The following is a 23,264-nucleotide window of genomic DNA, read 5'->3' on the forward strand; positions in this document are numbered from 1 at the left end:
TGCTGCCGCTGCGATGCCAATTGAGCAGCCAGACCTCTTTTTCCCCAAACAAAGACTTTTTGTAGGTCTGCCTCTTTGGCAGGGGGGGTGAAATGCAGTTTTTTGGGTGGGCTGCAGGGCCTGAATCTCGCTCCTGGTCGCCCCCATCACTCCCAGCTCTAGTTCTCGCTGGAGGAAGCTCAGCATCCCTCCTCTCCCATGCCTTCCTTGCCCCTTTGTTCCGTGCTTGTCTGGGCATGGCCCGCATGGTGGCCTTGCAGTTGAGGAGCCAAATGCTCCTGCCTTCTGTTTTTTCCCCCCTCTGCTCGCCCACCGCATCCTCCAGAGCTGCCCGAGAGCGCTGCCGCTCGCTGGGGCGGGATGTGTGGTGCCCGGAAGCGTCGCCGGACTGGCCAAGCCACTTAAGGCTGCAGGAAATAACGTAATTAATAAGACTTAGCTCCCCCACATCTCGTACCCGACAATCTCCAGTCACTTGACAGTGCTAATTAAAGCTAATCACGCTCCTCTGTTTTCAGTAAATAGCTATTATCCTCACTTCACTCTTGCTTTAACAAATGATAGTGCTGGGCAGCGTGAGTCAGTGGAAGTTGTGGGAATGCAACCCCTAAGAGCCGCCTTCCGGTGCCTCCACGCAGGCTTACAGCAGCCAGAGATCGCTTCTGCACCTGTTCCAGCCTTGTTCCGGCGTGTTACGAGGTGGGATGTTGTGCCGAGGCCCAAAAATACTCAGCTTTTCGCCTCTTATCGCAGCTGTGACTTGTACAGAACTGAGAACTGAACTCCCCGGGTCAAGCGAAGGCTATTAAAAGTTGAAAAAGCTGAGGATGCTTTGAATTTGCCCTTCAGAGAAGGTTTTGATCCTCGGAGGGGGAAGGCAGAGCTGCACTCTGGCTTCTCCTGTTTCACGTTGGCAGCCACTTTGTTAGGAGGAGAAAAATGTAGTGTGGTATGACCTAGGGATTGCACAGCTCAGCCACGGGGCTCTGGAAGATTTAAATTTCACTGATGAAGTATTACTAAAGGATGGCTCAAGCAATGTATTATTAAAAACAGATTGTCCAGCCTCGCCAAAAAAAAAAAAAAAGTTAATAATTAACTATAAAAAAAAAATTAATGAGAATCCCAGGAACTCCCAGCTCAAGCATTCATCAGTAGGCACGGAGCTGCGAGAGGCGAGTCAGCTCGCATGCCTTGGCAGTAACGTGCAGGCTAGTGAGGATATCCAGGAGGAACTAATGACAAAAACTGGTAGGCTAACAGCTGACTTGACCATCTCAGACTCGATTCGGTTATGAAGTATCTGTCATGTGAGCACTAGGGCTGTAAATCTTCACCTGACTTTTCTCCCGTGGCTCTAGGGCTGCTATGCCTTCAATGGAAATGCGAGCTAGAAGCACGACGGCTGAACTGCCACGGAAAGTATGCACCTCGTTAATAAAGTAGCTGTTGGGCAAAAGTGGTTCTGGAGGAGGTTGGTCAGAACTCAGCGCGTTATCCTTGGTGTTGGTCAGAAGAAGAGCTGCAGATATTGGAGCAGAAAATGGTCCTCGGGTCGTTTGGTCAGTCGGGTGGGAAGAGCTCTTCCTTCATGTCTTCAGTTGAGGCTGGTCCTAGGGCAGGGCTGGGAGGGGTGTTGCATTTTGCAGGATGCTGGATGTGCATCGTTCTGGTGGCGTTTAATATCCTTGATCCGTGGCTGCGAGTGCTGCCATCACGCTGAGCACGTAGCGCATTGGCAGGAAGGTGGCTACGGGCCGAAGGGCTGTGTCTTGCTGCGTGCGAGCCCTTCTCTTATCTCCCTCTGGTGCATGGCCAGTGCAGATGAAGGGCTGGTAGCCCTGCGTGTGGGATGCTGGCATCAACCCTCTTAAAACATAAACGAGGAAATGGAGCCATTGGTGTTTTAAATTAGCTCAGCTTGCAGTTGGTTTATTTGTGGCACAAGCGGGGTTTGCTGGTAGGACCACAAGGGCCTGCTGGCTTGTTTCTAACCTGCTCGGGCCAACCGTGCTGCTTGTCTGCAGGATTCCTCCTGCCCTTCGGTGCATCCCCCTGGCACCTGCTGGGGCTGGAGCCAGCCGTGCCGGAGCGTGGCTGCGAAGCAGAGGTGGGCAGCTTGCAGCCAGAAAGCCTCCGGCACCGCCTGCTCTCACAGCGCAGCCTCTCCTGCATCGCCAGGATGCTGCTGCCAGGCAACTCGCGGGCGAGTGGGACGAGGATTTGGAGCAGAGGTGGCAGTCGTCCTTCTGGCACAGGCTGAGCTCCCCGTGCCGGCGCAGGCAGGCCCAGAAAACGGTGACAGATTCCCAAGGCTGAAAGGTGATATCTGCGCTAGCAGCCCTGCATCTTTGGAGATGAAATTGTAAAAGGAGGCATTTTCTGGAAGCTTTCCAGAATGGTTTCCCTCCCTTGCCTCCCGTTGCGGTGTCGGTAGCGTGTTGGACGGGGTTGTTTTGAGCAGCGGGCTTTGTTCCGTGCTGCAGGGAGAGATGAGTTAGCATTTCTGACGCTCGATGGGTCTGAATGGCTGAGTTCAGCCCCAGGTCTGTAATAAATTCAGAAAGTTCTTGTGGTCTTCAGGTCCCTGCAGCCCACAGCAAGGAAAGAAGCATCTCTGCAGGGTCTTCAGTGACGTACCCAGCCTGTTCCTGTGATTGCCAGTCGGTTGTGAGCTGTGGCTCAGTACGGGGAAGCTTCTGCTCTGACTGCAGGCAGCCTCTGCGCTTGCTTCTGGTGCCACAGTTGCACCTGGGAGCCTGAAAATGCACTGGTGTGGATGTCGCCTAATTAAAAAAAAATCTGTTCAATTTTATTTAATCTCCAAATTGTCAGAAGGTAAATGAACTATGTAAAGAACAATTAAAATATATTTTTTCATAGATTACTTCGTTAATCCATAATTTATTAAAACCAGCATTGGTGTCTACAGTGATGAAGCTGGGCTGACTTGGGGAGGGGATTAACCTGAAGCGAGCCTTGAAGCTTTGCTGTTTGTTCCTCCGATCGACACAACGGCAGGGACAGTTTTAGTCTCGACAGCTACCCAGCAGAACAGAAACCGATGTTCCTCCTGACAAGCTGCCTGTGGGATGTGCAGGCACGGCAGGTGCAGCGTGGCTGGCGCCGTGCCTGGCCCTGATTCACTATGGCCAGATAGGCTTTAATTGCTGTTTTCTGCCTCTTTTTGATGCCCTCTAGTGGTTACCTGGCTGTTGTCTGCGATATGTTCTGGTGTCTTTTTGCAGCCACCCATCCAGATCCTGTTTCCCAGAACCACAAAGTGCCTCCTGCAGCTGGCGGCTGCTGTCTCCAGGGCACGGATGGGAGAGCTGAGGTCTGCAGAAACGGAGTGCCTTGCTAGGAGATGCCCAAAGGAATAAGGGGAATGAAGGATATTTCCAGCTGAAGGTGGTTTAAGTGAGAATCTTGCTCCATGCTGTATCTTTAGTGCAGTTCTGCACATGAATCTGTTGAAAGTAAAAGTAAATGCAGTCATCGTTTCTCTGTTTTCCTTTCTCCATGGGCTTGCAAGGCTTGTAGAATGAGCTGAAGGAGCACAGGCAAGGAGTCCTTCCTTAGGGAAGGGCACTCATGGTTCTTGTAGCAATAATGACTTCTGATCATGCTGATACCCCTCACCAAGAGCATTTCAGATACTGAAGAAGTAGAGGTATGTGGCTTACACCCATCTGCTACTTCTTTCTTGGCTTTCCCAACGCTCGTCCTTTCATTCAGGGCCTTTCACAAACACCTTACCCTGCCACCTTCAGATTCGACTTCATCTTTCCAAAGCTGTTGCAGCCCTGTGCCGAGGTGAGAGCCTCCCGAAGCGCCAGCATCCTCCCTGCAGCCCCGCACCACGCACGTGCGGAGGCTCCCAGCTGTGCCAGGTGTCCCTGAGGGGTCAGCATCTGGCCTTGGGACACCAGCTCTGATTCCCCAGGGAGGATCAGCAGAGCTGGGTGTTAAACCCAGGCTCCCCTTTTAGCTCGTTGTGTTAGAGACGAGCCTTCCTCTTTCAAACTGCGGTGTGTTAAACAGTGTGAAGGTGGCTTCCATGTCAAGAAAACCCCGATCGGTGTGCCTACCTCAAACGTTTTGTTTAAACCGTGCTGAGACCCTGGAGCAACGCTGGCTGCTGAAGTTTGTGACCTTGTGGAAACAAAGAAATCTCCCAGCTTGATTCCCATTGTGGTGTAATTAACATAACTACATCTCTGGGTCTTCCCATGGTAATGTGAAGGCACACCGAAGGAGGAAGGTTGGGCTTCCAGATGGTTTTTTTTTTACAGAACTACTCCAGGCAGCTCTCCCTAGCATTTAACAAACTAAAGGCTCTTATCTTAAAAAGTAAATAATCCATAAAGCTAACCCACAAACCTGCTGTTTGCCCTTCCAGAACGAACAGGAACATTTACCTCTGAGCCGCGTTGCGAATGGGTTGGTTGCAGAATTGGGCTTCACGTGTAAGAGTTCTTGTTCTGTGCTCCTGTGGTGCGTGGGCTTGTACAAACAGCAGCCTCATGGAGCTGGCATTCAGCACAGGCTTTGCCTTTCTCCTCTGGTGTTTCATGAATTACTAAAGAACTTAATGTGGAAAGTGGCTATTGGACAGTTGAAGGGTGAAAACTGAATGAAAAAGCTGTTTGCACAGTAAAATGTTGTGTTTTTTTCTTCCTTGAGGTGTAGCAGACTTGGCAGGGCAGCAGTGCGTGCAGGCAGTGCGTTCAGCTGATTTTCTCACTGATTGCTGCAGCAGAGGAAGTTGATAAGCTTTTTCCTAGAATCCATTCCTTTTGTCTAAGCCAGCTGTCTGATTTCTTGCAAATTAATTTATCTGTGCAAATTTCCATTGCATTGACTCAATCACCACCATTCTAGAGATAAACTTCTCCTGAATTCTGAAAGAAAAACTCTGGATTCTGTTGCAGTGGCAGATACTCATCTCTCTTAGGCTGTTAGGCACACAATCATTAAGTAATGGAAACATTTTTGTTATTTATTGTTTTAAAAAAAGGTTAATGGAGTGACTTCACAGCTGCCCACTGTCAGCGAGGCTGAGGAACATGAGCTCACCGGGCTCTGCAGAGCCAGAGGCACGGCCTAAAATCAGCCTCGTGCCTTGGCTCAGCAGCAGAATGAACGTCTGTGAGCTGTTCCGTGTGTTGTAACCCAGGTGTGTTTGCCACTAGGACAGGGAAAAAAATCCAGGTTGTTTTTTTTTTTTTTTTTGCGTTGCTGAGAGCCACAGATATTATTTGATGTATTTTGAGATGGTAATTGAGATGGATGTGGGTCCCTCCAGCCGAGTGGCTGTGTTCAGGGTGGAAAAATGCCCTTCCTACTGTTTTTCCCTCCTCTCCAGCACTGCGATGAGGGCAGAGCTCTTGGTGTAGATGTGTACGTGAGCAATCTGGCTGTTGTTGGCTAGATGCTGAACATCGGCAGTCTTTTTATAAAGTATGGCTTCCGTACTGGAGTCTATCTGAAGGTATTTTATTTTTTAAGGCAGGTTCTTGCCTACCATCTTAGCTAGGTTTCCCAGCAAGGTTTTAGCTCCCAGATCTTCATGCTCTCCTCTGCCTTGAGTGAAGAGATGAGTTTGCCCTCTCAGCACGGTACCGAGAACAGCAATTGCACTTCATCATAACCTGTGCTCAGATACTATCTGACTTGAATTTTTGTGTCCTGTTCCAAAAGGTCAGGTGCTTTTACTGATGGTGACTGTGTTGTGAGGTCAAGTAAATGGATGCTCATCAAATGCTTCTGCAGAAAGCTGTGTGCAGCTGGTGTGTGCACGTCTCCGTGTCTCTGAGAGAGCCCAGTCGCAGTATTTCCTCCCTCCCTCACTGTTCCAGGACACCGATGCCTGGGAAGCCTGGCCAGAGGGGTCAGCAAACACCAAATGGGCATTGCTCCCGTGGTACCTGCCTGGGCATCGTTTGTGTCTCTGGCTTTGGGGCTGCCCGTGGGCTGCTTCCTCAGGCTGCCCTCTTGCCTGAAGAGGAGCAGTTTAGTTCCGAGCAAGCCCTTCTGTGTCAGGATGGACCTTGCGGAGCTCTCCCTGTAAGTTTAATCGGAGGAGGTTAATCAGATTAACGAGTGTTGGCAAAGAGCTTTAAGGATGGGAAGTGCCGTGGAAGTGCTGACGGCTACGATCAGACAGATAAGCGTTATCAGCGCTTTGCAGGATGAGTAAGAATCCTTTTCCCATTCGACTGAGATGCTTCTGTAGAGGAGAAGAAAAATATTTCAGGGGGAAAAAAACCAACCAAAGCACCCAGCTTTCCTGCTGGCTTAGCAGCCTCTGCCTCCTGGCGAGCGCTGGGCTTTGGACCATGCTGATGGGGCCAGGGTGAGCCCACGACAGCTCTCCAGCCTGCAGGAGCTCTGCTGGAAAGCTGCAGGCGCTGCTGGCTCTCGAGGGATGTCCAGCTGGCAGGAGGCTTGGCAGGTAACGTGGAGTCCCTCAATCTTGTTACTCGGCAGTGACGAACGGACTTGGGAGAAAGGGGGCTCTGTGCAAGGTGCCCTGGTGCCAAGGGGACGAGTTGGTGGGGATTTTATCTGCACGTGTCTGACAGTGCTCCCGCGTGGGGCTTTCCTGCAGGCAGTAATGGGCTCGCAGCCTGATTTGTGTTGCTCTTGCAGTCTGTCTGGGGCTGCTCTGTCTCGGTGAGGTATTTCTGGCTGCTGCTGGGCCGAAAAACAGCTCCGCGTGCCGCAGCTCTGCAGGACTGCCTCCTAGCACAGCTCTCCTAGCTCCCGCCTTCAGCTCCCTGATAGATTTCCTGATTTCCACCCTGCTGTTTGACACCTGTCCCTTTAGCAAGCCCGAGCCACGTTTGCTTAGACGAGTCCAAGTCTGTCCGTGCTCTGCTGTGTCCCTGGAGCTTGGCGCATCACTGGCGCCTTGTCTGGGACAGCCCAGCTCAGTGTGCGAGCTGCAAGGAGCTGGGCTCATGGCTTGGTGACCTGGGCTGGCGTTAGCCTTACCTGGAAGATGGTCGGATACACTTCAGGCAAGTTATTCGTACCAGCTAGAGACCAGCTGTCAGCTCCTGCACCTTTCTGTTACCTCACCTGAGAAATTCCCGCTGCAGGTCAGGTGCAGGTTGGTTTTCTTTTTTATTTTAGGATAGGGGTGGTTGCAGCATTTGCTACACAAAATGCAGACTCGGGAACTGAACAGAATCCCATCTTTGATGCGAAGGAAATCCTCCTGGGAGGAGCAGCCAGAGCCCGTGATTAATTTCTAGAGCGTGTGTGCACACTGGGTGTCGAGTGCTTCCCTCGTTTCACTGCTGCCCCCATTCCTGGAGGGAACACCGATACCTGCTGAGGTGAGAGGGGGAATCTGAAACCTGATTTCCAAAAGAAAAGAGCCAAGCTTGAGCTACCTAGCAGGCTGTCAGGTAATGCTGGATAGCAAAGAGTTTTGCCAACCTGAAGAGAATTTTGAGCCGTCTGCTGCCATCAGGGTGGACGCGGAGGCTGCTCCTGGCTGTGAGTGCCCTCAGACGGTCTGACGGGGAAAACAAAATACTGGAGTGCGGTTTGTAGAGCGGCTGCTGCCCTCAGAGCATGCTGCAGGTTAAAAAAGGTGAGCGTGGTGAAGTAATCCTCCGTTTCCCAGGTGGAAACTGGGGCGGCGTGGAGAGAACAGGGCTCCTGGCTTCCCTCCGGGCTCCGGTCCCGGCTGCCTCCAGCTGACAGAGCCCAGCTCCTCCGAGGGCTGCTGGAGCTGGACGTGTGCTGCTCCCCACAGGGGTCCGGGAGGCCAGGCGTGATGAAAATGATTTTCTGTAGCATCTTTGTGCCTCTGTAGCTCTTGTAAATCCATTAAGTGTTGGGAGAATGAACGGAGGTGTAGGGGGTTGAGCGGCAGAAGATGGTGGAGAGCAGGAGCGGGGCGATGAGGGCAGCCAGCCCGTCAGCAGCTGAGCTGTGGATACAGCCCTGTCCTCCTGGGTCTGATCTGCAGGCTGTGTCCGTGTCCGTGTCCCCTGGCTGCTCCTGTCCCCTCTGCTTCCTCTGGGCACTCGGTCCCCCCACCGGCCAGGAGGCAGCCGCAGCTCACCGCGTCTCTGCTCTGTTCCCAACGCAGGTCTGTGCCAGCTCCTCCGTCCCCTCCGGCTGAATCTCTTCCTCTGAAGCTGTCCCCAGCGTGTGGAGCCTGCCCCACACCCGCCACCTGCCAAACCACGGCCTTTACCTGTGTCTTTCGGTGTTTCCCGTGCGACCCCTCCTGCGGCAGCGCCTCCTGGGCCACCCCGGAGTTCACGCAGCGCTCGGTGGCTCCAATGGTGAAGATGACAAGGTCCAAGACTTTCCAGGCGTATCTGCCTTCGTGCCACAGGACCTACAGCTGCATTCACTGCAGGGCTCATCTGGCTAACCACGATGAACTCATTTCCAAGGTACGTGCCTGACCTCACCCCGCGCGCCGGTGGCAGTCGCTGTGCCAGCGCCCGGCCTTCGCTGCTGCGGTTTTTGCTTGGAAAATGGGCTCTTAGCCTAGAGGATCTAAGGGTGAGCTGCTGCTTTTGTTAAAAGTCAATTCCAGAACAGCCCCGGAGGACAGGTTTCCTCACGGGTGGTCTGTCTCTTGCCGTGATGCCAGCTGTAAATGCGCACGGACGGATGGCCGGGACTGAGAGTTACCTGCCAGGGCTCTTTGGGTGCTTGCTGCTCAGCACAGCCAGAGGATGCTGTCCTGTCTACGATCCCATGATCACGAGGGGAAGGGTCTTGAGGCTAAGCTGAATGAAAAGCTTTCAGAGCCAATACACAGGGGTCTTTGCAGAGGGAGCAGGCCAGTTAAGCTCTTTCTGAAGCACAGAAACTGCTGCTCTGCTTCCTCACAGCAGCTGAGCCTGCTGTGCCTGGCTGTGGTCAGGCATCAAGTTTCTAGGTTTGGGCTGCCTTGGCAATCAAGCCTCCATAAAGTTTATTCAGCTCGTAAAACCCGTGCTCAGAAAAAGCAGGCACACTGTAAGATTTATTAGCTGAGATGAGAGGAAATTGCACTGTGAGCTCTGGGCGTGTGTGCACCTTGAATGAGTTCAGCTTCTGGAGCAGCCTCAAGAGAGGGAGGCCAGGATGGCATGGGACAGAGCTGCCCTGCCTGTTAGGGTGCAGCGCTTCCCCCTTCCTGTTGCACAGAAGAGACAAACGTGTCTCACCTTGCGCCAAGGGCATCGGTTGTGCAGCTGTGAAGGTCCTTCTGGGTTCTTCCTGCTGGTGCTCTGACCTGCCTGCTGCTGCTGGAGGCTCTCCTGCCTTCTTCTCCTGGTTGTTGCCTGGCTGGGCTGATCCACACCTCTGTGATGCTGTCTCCATGCCAAACAATTGAATTTAAGCGTTCTGTTATGAATAATGCTGGCTGCAGACTGCCACAGTTCGGGGTTTTGCAGCTTCTCTGTAGACAGGCTTCCTCTTAGGCTATTGCTTCTGAGTCATTGTGGGCCTCTTGGGGGCTCCTCGCTCCGGTACAGCGGCTGCTATGCTCAGCAGAGCTGGCCTTGAGGGCTGTAAAGCCTCCAGCTTTTAAAGGGGAGGAGGCTGTACATTTCCTCAGCAGAAGGAGGTTTTGAAATGTAAATGTCCACAGCAGAGCAGACCGGCCTGTGCCCCGGGTCTGGGCACCGAACCCATTGGAACCCATTCAGCCTCTCAGCCCGGCTGTGTGCCTTTAGGTGCCTGCTCCTGTGCTCGGGTCTGTTACCTATAAAAAGGGGGTGGTCACTGCCCTGGCTCTCCCCTGGGAGAGGTGTTGCAAACTGGGTTTTGTGTTGGGACCCAGAAGGTACTTTCTTGCCTAAAGAAGATATTTCACTTTGTCCTCATCATAGATCAGAATCTGAGCTCTGCTCTTTTAACCATGGCTGGTCCCAAAGCAGAGAAAACACGTGGCTGCGCGTGCCTGCTGGTTGCACCTTTGACACATTTTCCCCTCCTTGTGCCACGTCTGTGCCCCCTCTGGTCCTTTGTGCAACCTCTGGTCCTTTGTGCCACGCAGCTTTGCAGGTGAGTAGCTTGCAGCCAGGCAGTGCCAGCACGCCGTGCTGCTCGGAACTGGAGTTCCTGGCCATCGAGGTGTGCAGCGACTGCCCAGGAGTGCTGACTGCTAAAACACAGACACAGGAGGGAAGATCCAAAGGCACAGACTAAATCTGTGTGTCTTGAAGTATGGAAGTCAGAACTGCAGTGTGCTGGGGTGCTCGTGTTGCTCCTTCGAAGGGTTGTGGGCTGCGGTGTAAATTTTTGATGGCGCTGGGACCGCTTTGCTGCTGAGCATTAGTGCGTCACGCAGTTTGGGTCCAAAGGGTTTGGGGTTTTAGGTTTTATTTCTCACAGTTATAAACCTTAATAAAATACGTTCTTTGTATAATTGAAAACTTTATAAGAATAATTGTGCAATCACAATTTGTACAACAGGCTATTAAACTGAGAACAGAAGGGCAGTCCCTGCCTCAAGGGGTTTCCAATGTGTGCAGAAACTTTCCCAGGCAAACTGAAATAGTCATCTTTTTATCTGTTTGAGTTAGGATTTAAACATCTCCCCGAGGCCTTCTGCAGCTCTTTCATCACAGGCTTCTATTAGCATCTGAGAACCAGGCAGTGGAATTGCCGCGCTTGTTTTCCATATGGAAATGTAACAGACTGAAGGAAGGAACAGGCACCGTGAGGACTGAGAAGGGAACGGGAGATTATTTCAAACCAGAGCGTTTCTCAGTCTGCAGTGCATCCCATCTTGAACCTGACTATGTCACTTGATTCAAAACAGCCCAAATGACACCATGGTTGGAAACGCTCCCCAGAAAACAGGCTTTTATGTAACAGCAGGGTGTTGGTGTTTTGGCTTGAAGGAATTAATTCCTATATTCATTTTGCCCCAAGTCGTACAGAGACCACATGAGAGCTGTGCTGCTTGGCGTGCCACGAGCTTTTAGGTCCTCGGGACACGCACACATTGCAGCACTGGCTCACGCCGTTGGCCGATGCGCTCTCTGGAGCTGAATCCCAGCATTGTTCCGTGTCAGCCTATACTTTATTTCTTCTTCTCTGCATCTCCCCTCTTAGCCCTTCAGCACCAGCGTTAACTCACTCTGACTTCAGTGTTTTGCCGTGACTGGGTATCAGAAGCTCTTTGACAAATCCGCTTTGGCAGGACAGTTTGACAGTTTTTGCTTTCTTCTCTTCTTTAGGAAAACCTCGTGCATTAACATGGGTGGAAGGGTTCTCAATAAGCCATCGCTATTTAAAGAAAATAATCGATGCCGAGGCTTTTAAGAAAAGCTGAAGCTGTTACACGAAGCCGGTTACCAAAATGTTGCCTGCTTTCTTGGCCTTTTATCTTCTGCAGCCGAAGGGAGAGAGCGGTTTAGTGTGTCTGATTTGTAATGAGATCCAAATTGTGGGTTGTGTCGTCTGGCCAAGAAAGGTCTGGCTGACTCAGGAAACAGAAGGTGATCAGATAGATGGGTGGGGTGAGTAACTACTTTTCATTTATATGTTCCTTCGGTGTCTGGGCTAGCGGGAGCGGAGGTTCTTATTCCCTCGTAGCAAAGTATCACTTAAATGCGTGCCAAATTTAGTACATGCTCTTGTTTCATTGCTTTTTCCAACGCCTAAATGGACTGAGACTTGTGGAACTCAATCCAGCGCTGTAACAGATTCCTGTGCTTTGTTCCCCCCTTTCCCCACCTGGACAGCTGAACTGCTGCTGTTTTCTCCCGTCTGCTTGGGAGATGCAGCTCTGGAGCAGGTACCGTCTGCTTTTATTAATTAGTACAGGGTGTCTAATCCCCTTTGGCTGTACCCTGGAAACAAAAGTATCATGCCAGGCAGCTGTAGTTAAAAAGTATATTTCAGTGCCTGCCCATTGCCAGAAAAGAAATGAAAGATACTCGTTACATTTCTCTTTCCCAGGCACAGCATCCCATGGTTCTTAGAAGCTTTAAGAAAAACACACTTTCCATAATCAATGGTGGCAAAACCTCCCTGGAAAGGAGATGGGGGGCTTCTCTTGAGAAGTGTGCCTGCTGCCTCGCTTTCTAGTGCAGGGCCTGGGGGAACAGCGAGCAAAACAGACATTCAGCAGTGTAAACAGCAGTTCCTCTCTGGCTCGGAGTAGATGCGATGCTGGTTTCTACCTGATCTGGGCTTTTCACTTTCTTTGTCAGTCTTAGAACGTATGAGTTTATATGTACCTCGTGTCCAGTGGGGAAGGATGGGAATGAGGAGAAAGACACAGGCCAGATGCAGCCACGTTGGTGTCTTGGTTGCTGCCTTTTTTTGCTGCCTTTTTTTGCCATGCAAGAAGTAAATCCAGCAGAAATGTCCCTGATTATGGAAGTATGTAGGGAATGTCTTGTGGGCGTCCTGCAGTTTCTTTTTCCATGAATTACTGTGATCCAAGTGCTAAACATTATGCAGCCATATATCCTCTGAAGTTAGCCTAAGGCTTGCCTAAGAAGTTTAATGTTTTCCTTTGATGTCTGCTCAGGACCCTTACTGAACACGAATGCGAAATCTTTCAACACAAAAGGCTGCAGTTCCTCCAGCCCCGAGAATTTAGAAAAGAAAGAGAACTTGTGTGTGCCTGATTTTCTTGACTGGGGCTGGATTGTTAGCGAGGGATCACTTACAAGCCCTTTTCTGTCTTTTGAGGCAGGAGTTGCAAGGCTTAGAAGCAAACCTCGCTCCCAGCCGTTGAGATTCCTGCACCTTTTGCATCCCTGGCCAGCAGGCTGCTGGAGCCTGGGCTCCTTGGTACGGCAGCCTCCTGGTGATCCTTACAGCATGTTGAAAGCAGCAAACGTTGCTCCATCTTCCCACTGGAGGATCTTAGGAGAATTTGAAACTTCGGTGCCAGCTTTCAGATAAGCTGTGGATGAATTCTGCTGCTTGAGAGCATTACTGCACACCTGACGTAGCAGTTGCTGGGCTTTTCTTTTTTCTTTCCCCCTTTGAGTATTTGAAGAAGTCAGCGCGTGTTCCCACTACCTCGCCTCTCAAGAACCATTCAGAGGCGCTGCCAAGCCCGTGTTTTACGTCAGTTCACCTTGAAGACATGAAGTTACTTGCTGGGGAGGGAAGGGGGGCAGGCACACAAGCCAAAGGACTAACCTAAAATTGGGATGTGGCTGTTTCGAAACTGCTTTAATGGAAAAAGAGGTACTTGGTGCGTGGCCAAGACGAGTCGAGTGAAAATCCTACGTTTCTGTCATAGGGGAAAAACTGAACAGGGGGATAAGGTATTCTCTTCTCAGGGGTGAAGTTCTTACCGTTTTGGGTTTCTTCTTGCTTTTAAAGTAGGTCTTGTTTCTTCCCGAATGTGAATTTAAGCTCCCGGCTTCACACTAATGAACCCCTAAGTCCAGGAGGAGCTATCACGTCTGACGTCTCCTAGAGCATGGGCCAGTGAATTTCGTCAGGCTTGCAGCATGTCTCGCAGAAAAAGCAGTTAGTCTTGGTTTGAAGGCTTCAGGAAGGAAAATTCACTGCTCCCCTTGGTCACTTTTTCCAGTGGTTACTCATCCTTACTACTAAAAATTGGCGACACTGGATTTAGATTTGTCTGGCTCGCGCTTCCAGTTGGTGGTCATTCTTTTTTATTTTTCTAATAGATCTCTGGTCCCTACTGTTTCTTGCTGGGGAAGTTAATGGTGTACGGTAACCAAGGGCACTCCTGATCACTTTGCTGATAAGCTAAACGGATTTAGTTTTGTCTGTCACGGTAAGATGTTATTTTTTCCAGTTCTGTATCATTCTTGTGGTTCTTTTCGACATTTCTAGCGTTTCGACATCCTTTTAGGAATGGAAACAGGGCTGGTCTCATTGTTCCAGCCTCAGCAGTATGCAGCAGTAATATCTTCACAGCGTATGCATTTCATAATTGCATTAGTCTTACTGGCTCAGCACTGCACACTCAGCTTCTGCTCATTTATTTCGCTATTAGCTCCTTAGGCACCGGCTTTATCAATTTTACGCACATCTCTAGCAGCTGTCCAGTGGCTTTTGCATCCTGTTTTTCAGCTCTTGTTCCATAATGAATCGTCTTTCAGATATTATTTGCAGCTTTGTTATTAGCTGCAAGTATCGCTAGGGTTCAAGGAGGGGTTTTTGGCCTTTTTTAGCTTCCCAATTTTGCTGCTGTGATGAACTTTTAGTAAGGTACCTCGTCGTTCTTGATTTCCACGAAGCTTAAAATTAAACTCTAGTTCTCAGTAGAACAATGTGATAGCAGAGATGTTAAATGGGAGCCTTTTCCTTCAGTGTCTGACCCAACAGGGCAGAGATGAGCTCTGGCACCCAAGTTCCTCCCCAGGAGACCGTCACGGACAGGTCGGGGACTGCTGGCCTGAGCTGGAGCAGGGCACCGGGGCTCAGCAGCTCTGGGAAGCCTTTATGGGAAAGACAGAGAAGAAACCGAAGTGCCTTTTGCTGGAAAAAGTTGGAGTATGAAATCTGAGCTGCATAAGGACTATTTGTAGTACCTGTTCCGTAGTGCAGCCACCTGAATGAGATCTTTCTGTCCTGGGTAATTGCCTCCTCTGAGGTTTATCCTATGAGGCATGGTGCTCGCTCAGTTCCTGCCGGCCTTCGTGGGATCTGAGGGCAGCCAGGATCGGGCCTCTTATTTAGTCAGGATGTGGTTGTTTAGCAGAAAGAGCCCAAGGAAATTTGTACCTCCTTGTATAATTGTGTTTATGCAGCAATTAATTGCTATGTGAGTTCTAAAATACTTCATTCTGGTCCCAGGAAAAAAAAAAAAAGAAAAAAGGTAATAATTCAAAATGGTTTAGAATTCCCTGTCAGGGAGGATAAAAATGGATTTTCGAATCCATCACTTTATGGAAATAACTCTCCCTCTTCCTCTCCCTTAAAATTGATGACCTGAGCATAAATGAAATATTATTCCCATTTGTTACCCAGGGAGCTGCCAGGGCCGAAGGACAGTGAATCACCAGGGCTTTTGCTGCATCTGCTGCAGATCCTGAACGACTGGAGCATGGAGTCGATCAGGTCTGAGCCTTCCCGGCTTCCTTGGCCGTTTTTGGTTGTCGGCCCTTGGAATTGGAAGAGGAGGAAGTTTTAGCAGGCCCACACAGGTCACAGCTGAGGTGTCCAGGAAGGCCTGGCAGGTCTGAGCTGGGACCCAACCGCACGTGAGTGCAGGGGGTGGATTGATGGGAAGGTAACTCCATCCAGGTGAGCCTTCCCAGCAGTGAGGTGTGCGTCTGCTCGTCTGCACGGCAGCAGATCTGGCCTGGAGGAGCAAGGAGCTGCTGCCCTGCGTGTCCCCCTGCAGATGTGGCTCTTGCTGAGAAGCCAGCGTGAGCTCAGCAGCTGCATTAATGGGACGCAGGGATCCACTGAGACAGGGCCGTTACGCTCCTAATTAAGTGTTGCATTAGCAGTTTCCATCTTCCATCCCAGTTCTGTCGTGTGCTTAGCTCTAAAACCCACGCAGTAGCAATAATTAATGTGGGGAAAAAATGGGCATTGCTTCCTCCCTGCTGCTCCTTCTCCAAATGACTTGGTTGTTGGGTGATGGAGCCAGCACCAACCTGCCGCAGGGAGTTACAGCTCCTGCCCTAGCAAGTGTAGATGCTCCAGAATGAAACCATTTTTCATCTTTCTGTATCCAGAACGAGAAAGCTGGGCTTCGTTTTCATCTTCTGTAGTTTTTTTCCCCAGCGAATAATAAAGTTCTGCTCTCCCCGTTGCACTTCCTACGTACCAAAACGTGAAGGGTTGCATTTGATGGCTGTCGCTGGTGACTGCAGTGCCAGAGCTTTCCCTTTGCAGAGGGGAGCTCGAGAGCAGAGAAGGAGCAATTGCTCCCCGCTCTCATGGGGCTGCGCGTGCTTCTTGTCCCACATCTATAACCCCTGCTCGGGTTGCAGAGAGGGACATCTCTCTCCTGAAGCTGCTCTGGTTCTGTGTGCTCCCCTAAATATAAAAGCAAACACTGTGGGAAAGGAAGCAGAAAGTATTCCCATCGCTTTCCATTCTGAAGTCAAGTTTTGAAGTGCTGCAGCAGCAAGCAGAGGCCATCAAAAACTGCATGAGAACACACAAAATGCTAAGTTTTATAGAAGTAATAAATTCAGTGTACTTTTTATTTGCCTTCTGTTGTTTGTGCCTTTAGCATTCACATTTTGAAATTGCACTTTGAAGTCTGTGGGCTAGAAACACATTTAAAAATAAATAAAAGCAGAATCCAGGAGGCACAGAGAGGGCTCACGATACCTCTGGGCCGTGGCAGCTTGTGTCTGAGCTGAGTCAGGGGCTGCAGGGGAGCCTGCCAGGCGTGTTGGAGGCAGGAGGGGACAGAGGAGTTTGCAAATACTTCTCTGAATCTTGAAATGCCTCGCAGAACTTTGTTCAGGCTTTAGCTTAGCAGACTGGTGGCTTAAATTGGCGTTGTACTTGAGGAAAAAACTCAAACCTGGCCATTTGTCTTTCCTTAAATCCTGATTTTCCTTACCGCAGAGCCCCAGAAGGGATCTCTCCTTTCCTCTGCACCTTCAATGGAAAATTTCCCTTTGAAAGAAGTCTCTCGCTCTCCGCCCGGTAATAATGGAGGGTCGGGCTGACACATGAATTAATAACCGGGAACGTGCTCCTGAATCCACACCCACTTAAATCACCTCGCACAGCCTGCCTGGGAGCAAGGCAGCCCCGCTGGAGCACTGCTGTCACCTTCGTGGCGTGCTGATGTGTGTTGGAGAGCTCTTCCCATGGGCAGCACGGTGACGTTTCGTGGCAGAGGGTGTCTGCAGGGTGCTGGGGGGGTTCCAGCTTCCCGAGCAGCGCTGGGGCTGTGGCCGTAGCACTGCAGAGCTGCTCCAAGCCTTCTCCTGCAGTTCTCGGTGCTGCTGGGCATCTGGTGAGCAGCGCTGGCTTTTCTTAGCTCCATCTCCTAGAAACACGGAAAGATGAGAGAATCACACCCCAAAAAATAGGTTTGCTGCTTAGATTTGCCTGAAGGTGAAGCTGTGCAGAGCGTTGTGAGGATGGGGAGGCTGGCGTAGCACGGCTTCAAAGCACAGCGGAGGGCCTGGAGGAGGTCTGACCGAGGCTTCAGCTGGTGGTGATGGCACGGTCCCCGCTTCTTCTGGTTTTCTTCTTCGTGGAGGATCGTTTCTGGAGAAGCAGGCAGTGTGCGTGCACTGCTCAGGACCACGTCTGTGCTGGATGCGATCGGCTTCGCAGCACGGAGCGGTTCCTGCGCTGCCGGCGGGTCGAGGCTCTCCTGTGCACGCTGCAGGAATTTCAGAAAGCTGCCACAACAGCAGGGCCGGGGCATGAGGTTCTTCAGTCACTGGTCAGCGGCTCCAGCACGCTGCCCAGGCTGTGCAGCAGTTTCCTTCTCCCAGCCTGCAGAACCCAGGGCACAGCACGAAGCTGCTGGGACGTGGCTGCTCCTAGGACACACCACGGTGAGCTCGCCGCTCCGCACTCGTCCATCACACCGCGCGGGCTGACGGTGGGTAAGGCCGTGCTGAACTAATTGAATTATTTCAGAGATGAGTTGGGTCTGCTAATTCCGTATCGACGTTGGGCTTTCCATAGCATTAAGGACCCGTGTTAGAGCTCAATTAAAGCTCGGAAAGGCAGCTGGAGCAGGGGAAGGGCACGTCTGCGCCCGGGTGGAGCAGTGGAAGCGGTTCCCTTGGCGCAGGTCATAGCTGGCATAATCAGAGCAAGACGAGCTCGCTTAAATCTGATCATTGACTGCCCCTTCCCTGGGGACAGCAGGAATTACCGACCCCCGAGGAGCTCTGGAGCCTGCGTGGGTACAGGGACCGACAAATTGAGCTCGTGCTCCTCTGGGAAATACCATCGGGTGTGCTGCTGCTGGGCATGGTGGTTGCTATAAACACGCTGCAAGACTTTTTTTTTTTAAATCAGAATCATTTTACTTGGGGTAGCAGCTGACAGGAATTGGGATTAAGTGCCGGAGAGAGTGGGAGACGTGCGAGGAAGGTCGTCTGCTGGTGGTTTGGGGCACGACATCGCCCCGTGCCCGCTGTGTGGCCGAGCGCTGCAGCAGCCGGTGCCTGCGCCGTGTTCTGCAGCACCCAACATGGTTTAAGACCCAGCTGTGTTGTGTTCTTTTTTTAATCCTGACAACATAAACAGGAATTGCCAGGTTTAAAGACCGCAGTTTCCTTGGTGTTGGAGCTTTGCTGAGTTTCCCACCCTTATTTCCTCGTGCTCAGAGAGCCTGTGGTTTGGAGCACGTCTTCGTAGCAGACTCGCCTGCGTTCTGGGTGAGCTGCCGTCGTGCTTTGGGTGTACCCAAAGGTCTCCTCCCCACGTTCAAACTGTGTTTTATGAGAACAGAAACGTCGTGCTCAGAAGTTCAAGGTCTAAAGCAGCAGGACCGAGTCATACACCGAGGTGGGAAGGAAGCGGTAACAGAGCTCTGGATGCATCCTTGCATGGACTGATCTCCCAGACGTCAGGGACTCTGAAGCCCGGGAGCTGGTGATGTTGCTCAGGGCTTGCTGTGCCCCGATGGGGACATCCTGAGCACAGGGATGGCCCTTAGCCAAGGGGCTCGGGTGCCTGTACCTCTCCTGGTGCTGTTGGCATTGCCCAGGACGTGCCGGCTGCTGCTGAGCCCGGGCAGAGCCTCCAGGCTCTCGGTCCCCGTTGGTGTTCTCGCAGCGAGGATTATTTGTAGCTCTCACCAGTGCAGCTGGGAGGGGCACGCTGTGTTCCTTCTTCCCTCTCTGGGACCAGTTGCCGTTTCATTTTTGTTTTATTACCCTGGTAAGAGGCTGCCAGCTGGATGTAGGTAAGCGGCAGCGTTCTGCAGAGGAACATCAGTGCGGAGCCATTTCGTCCTGGCAGCGGCTGCCTGCTTTTCCAGATGATTCCAGCCAGCTCTTTTTGTGTTCGGCCTATTGTCGAATGCCATCACAAAGACTTGGGATATTAATCCTGACATCTGCTCGCTCCGTGGAACTGCTGAGTGGGCCGCAGGCTGAATGGGGAGCTGCAGGTACTGGGGGAACGGGGACAGCACATGGGGCTCAGCCCCCACTCTGCGTCTCCAGAAGCAGGAACACAAGGCTCAGATCCTGTATGCAACCAGCATGGCTGAGGGGCTCTGAGTAAATAAATTGGGTGGTAGGAGCTTGTTCATCCACAGCAGCCCCCAAAGGCACCTTAACGTGGAGCTTCTGCCGTAAGGAGATGCAGCTTGGCAGGGGAGGATCCGCAGCCAAATGGCTGGCTCCAGGCTCGTGGTTCCCACCTGGGTGCTCAGAGCAGCGCTCCTCCAGCCCTGCAGCTCCTCACGGAGGAGCAGGAAGGGGTTTGAGTGCGAGCACTCGGGAGGAGTAAGCTGCTGTGTGTGGCGCATCCCCGAAGCTTGCATTGTGTTTGAGAAGGCTCAGGGAGGATGGGGAGGGAGTCTTGTTGCTGGCGTGTACGGCTGTGTTTCCAGCCAGGCATTCAGCACCAGCAGTGCAGAGAAAAATATGTGCTTGGGCTTTCAGCGGGAAACAACAAAAAAATGCTTTCCGTTTCTTTCAGCTGGAAAGTGGTGCCAGGAGCTGCTGCTTCAGAGAGTCTGAAGTCGGTATTTGAATGCACGCGTGCACCTCTGTGCATCAAAAACAATGCACAAATAAAACACAGGGCACAGGAGGCAGGGCTGCTGCTGGCTGTCACTGCTCAGGGAACACGGGGGTGCTGTGGAAATCTTCCTGTGTGCATCTTTGAGACAAAACCAAAAAAACAACAGCGTAAAAGGACATTTGCTCATGTAAAAACTGATGTTTCTCCTGGTTTCAAAGCGCCCATTGCAGCATGTGCCGGTTTTTCTGGAGTCCCAGCAGAGAAGGAACACCTCCAGAAAACGCTGAGGGTACACCACCGAGGTACACCCTGCCTGTGCTGTGTTCACCAAGATGCTGTCAGCTGGGGCCTGCGGACAGCAGATGCGTTAGTGAAGCTGAGGTGGCTGCCAGACCTTCCTCGCTTCTTTTTTGTGATTTGCCAAACCCTCAGCTGGCTGCAGGGCGGGTATTGAGGCAGGCAGCAGCTCTGAAAGCTGAGCAGTGGCGTGTTGAGAAGTCCTGCTGGGGCAGCAGATAACCAGTGTGATTTTTTTTGTTGTGCTGTGACCGCCCTTAGGTGCTCAAAAGCCCTGGCTTGAGCTGGAGGGAAGGGCACGGATGCTGCTGCCCCCTGGGAGCATCCGGGGAGCCCCAGACACAAAGCTGCTGGGTTTGGTTTTGTTGTTTATTGAAGACAGGCCTTTGTGCAGCAGTAATGGAAAATCCTATTTCTGTACCAAGAAAAGCTTCGCTCCCATGGTTGTTGTTACTGGCAGGCGCAGTCCCTTTGGTGTTTATGGAAAAGGATTTACTGGGGAGGCCTGGATGGCGAGCAGGCTCCATCTGCTTTCATTCTACCCCCGGTGCCTCCCCCCATGCCCCCCACATCCCCTCCTTCCAGGCTCGGCCCCCTCCTGCAGCGGGCAGTGCCGGTGCCCCCGCTGTTGCCCTGTTTGCTCCGTAGCAGGGCAGGGCCCTGCCTGGCCCCTTCCTCCTGCCCTGGGGGGGCTCAGCCCTGTGCTGTTCCCCCCAGCAGCACAGTCTGGGCACTGCAGGAGGGTTAAAGGGAGCTGCTTTAATGCGTGTAATTACACAGACGTGCTCGAGACGTGTCCTACTGAATTCCTGCCCCAGTGACGAGGTGTTCCTTAGGATGCTGCCTCAGTTGGGGTGGATCCCGATCTCACAGCGGGGTTCAGCGCGCACCCACAGTCTTCCCAAGGGTACCTCGCCTGCCATCGAGCCCCACGGCAGTGCTTCAAACCGAAAACGTGAGCGTGCTGTTGTTTGGAAGAGAGTGAAATTGATATTTGGCAGCGAGGCCGCACTGGGTAAGGATGAGGCAGGAGTGTGAAATTCGTAAATGGAACTGGAAGGGGGAACGTAGACATTGCTGGCATGTAAGAGGGCAAAAAGCTTGACTTCTTAACTTGAAAGCACGCAGGGCTTGCACAGTGCTGTAAATGCTGCAGCCGTTCCCTTTCCACACTCAGGACAAGCCCTCTGCCAGCCGGCTCTCGTTTGGCTCTCGGGGTTCCCATCCTGAAGCCCGTACCGACATAGGTTTCAGGCCCTGACCGCCTGAGGTCATTAATGCAGCTGCTGAGAGTAGCTCCTGCTTTAGCCTTAGTCCTGGCAGCTGGCTGAATTTTGTTTTCTTGCCTTTCAGTCCTTCCAAGGAAGCCAAGGACGAGCGTACCTCTTCAATTCAGTGTGAGTACTGCTCCATGGGGTCACCTCCGCGTCTCTCGGGGTAGATTTAAGAAAACCCTCGTGAAGACGTACAGAAAACCTTTATTTTAGGAAACCTCTAAGATTTGGGAGCTTGCTGGAAGTAGTTGGAGAAGGAGGCAAGAAATAGCACTGATTCATGTTTGATTTTATGTTCAAGTTTCAGATAAGCAGCTAGGAAGAGGTGGTTTTTTCATCATCAGATTGAGGAATTAGAGCTAACATGACTCATTCTCTTCTTAGAGAACACAGTTGAGCCGAAGAGCCCAGGTTTTATAAATGCAGAGAGTATGTAATATCTGAATGTGAATTTTAGAGCTAGCATAAAAACTGACTATAATTTTCCCAGTCACTGAAAATCGTTTGGGTACGATCACTGCTGGGATGTCTTTCAGAAGAAGTGCTGATTTCAGTTCCATTTCCCCAAGTTCCATTTGGGAAAGTAAAAGTTACAATTTTAGCAATTTGAAAATGAAAATCTTTCTCAAATGCATCATTAGCGCAATTTACTACTGCGTTATTAATCTTCCTTTCAAAACTTTGTAGAATTTTCAGTTGAACAAAAACTCCATTTTACCTTTTCATTCTGATCTGGAGCTGCAAGAGGTCTTTGTTTGGGAGCAGCTGCGGGACTCGGTATTCTCAATTTCCTGCTTACGTTCCCAAATACTGCAGTAAAGTTGCCGTCAGCTTTGTTGTAGTGACGTGCAGTGGAAGATGCACTAACAGAGAGCTTCTCTCCTTTCTTCCAGAGTTAACGTGGGCTGTGGCCCCGCAGAGGAGCGGGTGTTATTAACAGGATTACATGCGGTTGCAGACATTTACTGTGAAAACTGCAAAACCACACTGGGTTGGAAATATGTGAGTATCAGTACGGTTTGGTTTTCCTGGGACTGTCTTCCCTCCAGCCCTTTGTGAAGGTGTGCGTGTGGCGTAACATGGTCCTGGGGAACGAACATTGACTTGGGAACCAGAAATGTGGATCCTGGGCTGCAGCCACATCTTCTCATCCCTTCCACATTCCCATTTTCACTCCTGTCCTTTGTTTGTTTTCTCCATTTAGAGCATGAGCTCTCTGCAGCTATTGTGTTGCCTTACTAAGAGCAGGTACCGCAGGCTTGGTTTTGGTGGGTGTCCCTTGGTGACACACAACATAAAATTCAGTCAGTTTTGTGGTTCGCGTTGTCTTTTTTCCCAGACCCTCTCAGAATAATGGAGTGATCCATCCAGCGCTGGTCCTGTGTCCTTCCCACTGGAAATGCTATTGAACACGACTTGATCTGTTTGCTGTCTCTTGCTCTCTATAAATTCAATTACCTTCAAATAAAGCCTTGTGCTACGTTCTCATTTCTGCTTCAGGAGGCACGCAGCGTACTTGTTTGTCAAAACATTTTGAGCAGTATCTAAACAAAACATTTATTGTGTCTGTGGTCTCTGGACAGAAATACTCTTTAAAAGCCAGTTAAAAGGCTATAAAAAGTACAGCATCAAAAATTGATGCAGTAGGAATCCATGCAGAAGCACAGCATGGATCTCACAAATGGAGAAGGACACTAAGTACGTAAATGGAGTTTATTGTGGAACAAAACACAGGATTTCATGAACGGAGCAGTGAGCTCAGGTCTCTCCTGCAGCAGAATCACAGCCTCGCTGATGTGTTCCAGGCACGCAAGCAGCACGCCTGAGCAGAGCTGAACTGCCTTGGAGGGGGCAACCGAAAGGCATCAGTGGAGTCCCATTGGCTTGTTCCCAATGGTGGTGCCTTTACAGCAGGTTTCATCAGGGGAGCTCAGCATTTCCAACAAGCACTAATAAATCCTCAGCCCACCCTAGAGAGAGGCAGGTTTTAATAGTTGAAGGAGCGGTTGCTGTTAGCCTGCAGAAAGCTACACATTTGCATGGTGCTAGTGCCTTTTTTCAGGCTCTGAAGGTAGCCAGAGT

The 23,264-nt window shown here is 51.2% G+C and overlaps 1 protein-coding gene across 1 annotated transcript in view; it reads left to right on the forward strand.

Annotated features, from left to right (window-relative positions):
- The window catches only part of YPEL2 (yippee like 2), a 30,503-nt gene that overhangs the window by 2,072 nt on the left and 5,167 nt on the right, over positions 1-23,264 (forward strand). The window contains exons 2-4 of the mRNA XM_084299398.1: positions 8,111-8,423; positions 21,262-21,305; positions 22,076-22,184. Coding sequence (XP_084155524.1) covers positions 8,307-8,423; positions 21,262-21,305; positions 22,076-22,184 — 270 coding nt within the window. The 5' untranslated portion in view covers positions 8,111-8,306. The remainder of the gene's footprint in view (positions 1-8,110; positions 8,424-21,261; positions 21,306-22,075; positions 22,185-23,264) is intronic.

The sequence above is a fragment of the Netta rufina genome (genome assembly GCF_964035555.1).
Source record: "Netta rufina genome assembly, chromosome: 21".
Taxonomy (NCBI): Eukaryota; Metazoa; Chordata; class Aves; order Anseriformes; family Anatidae; genus Netta; species Netta rufina.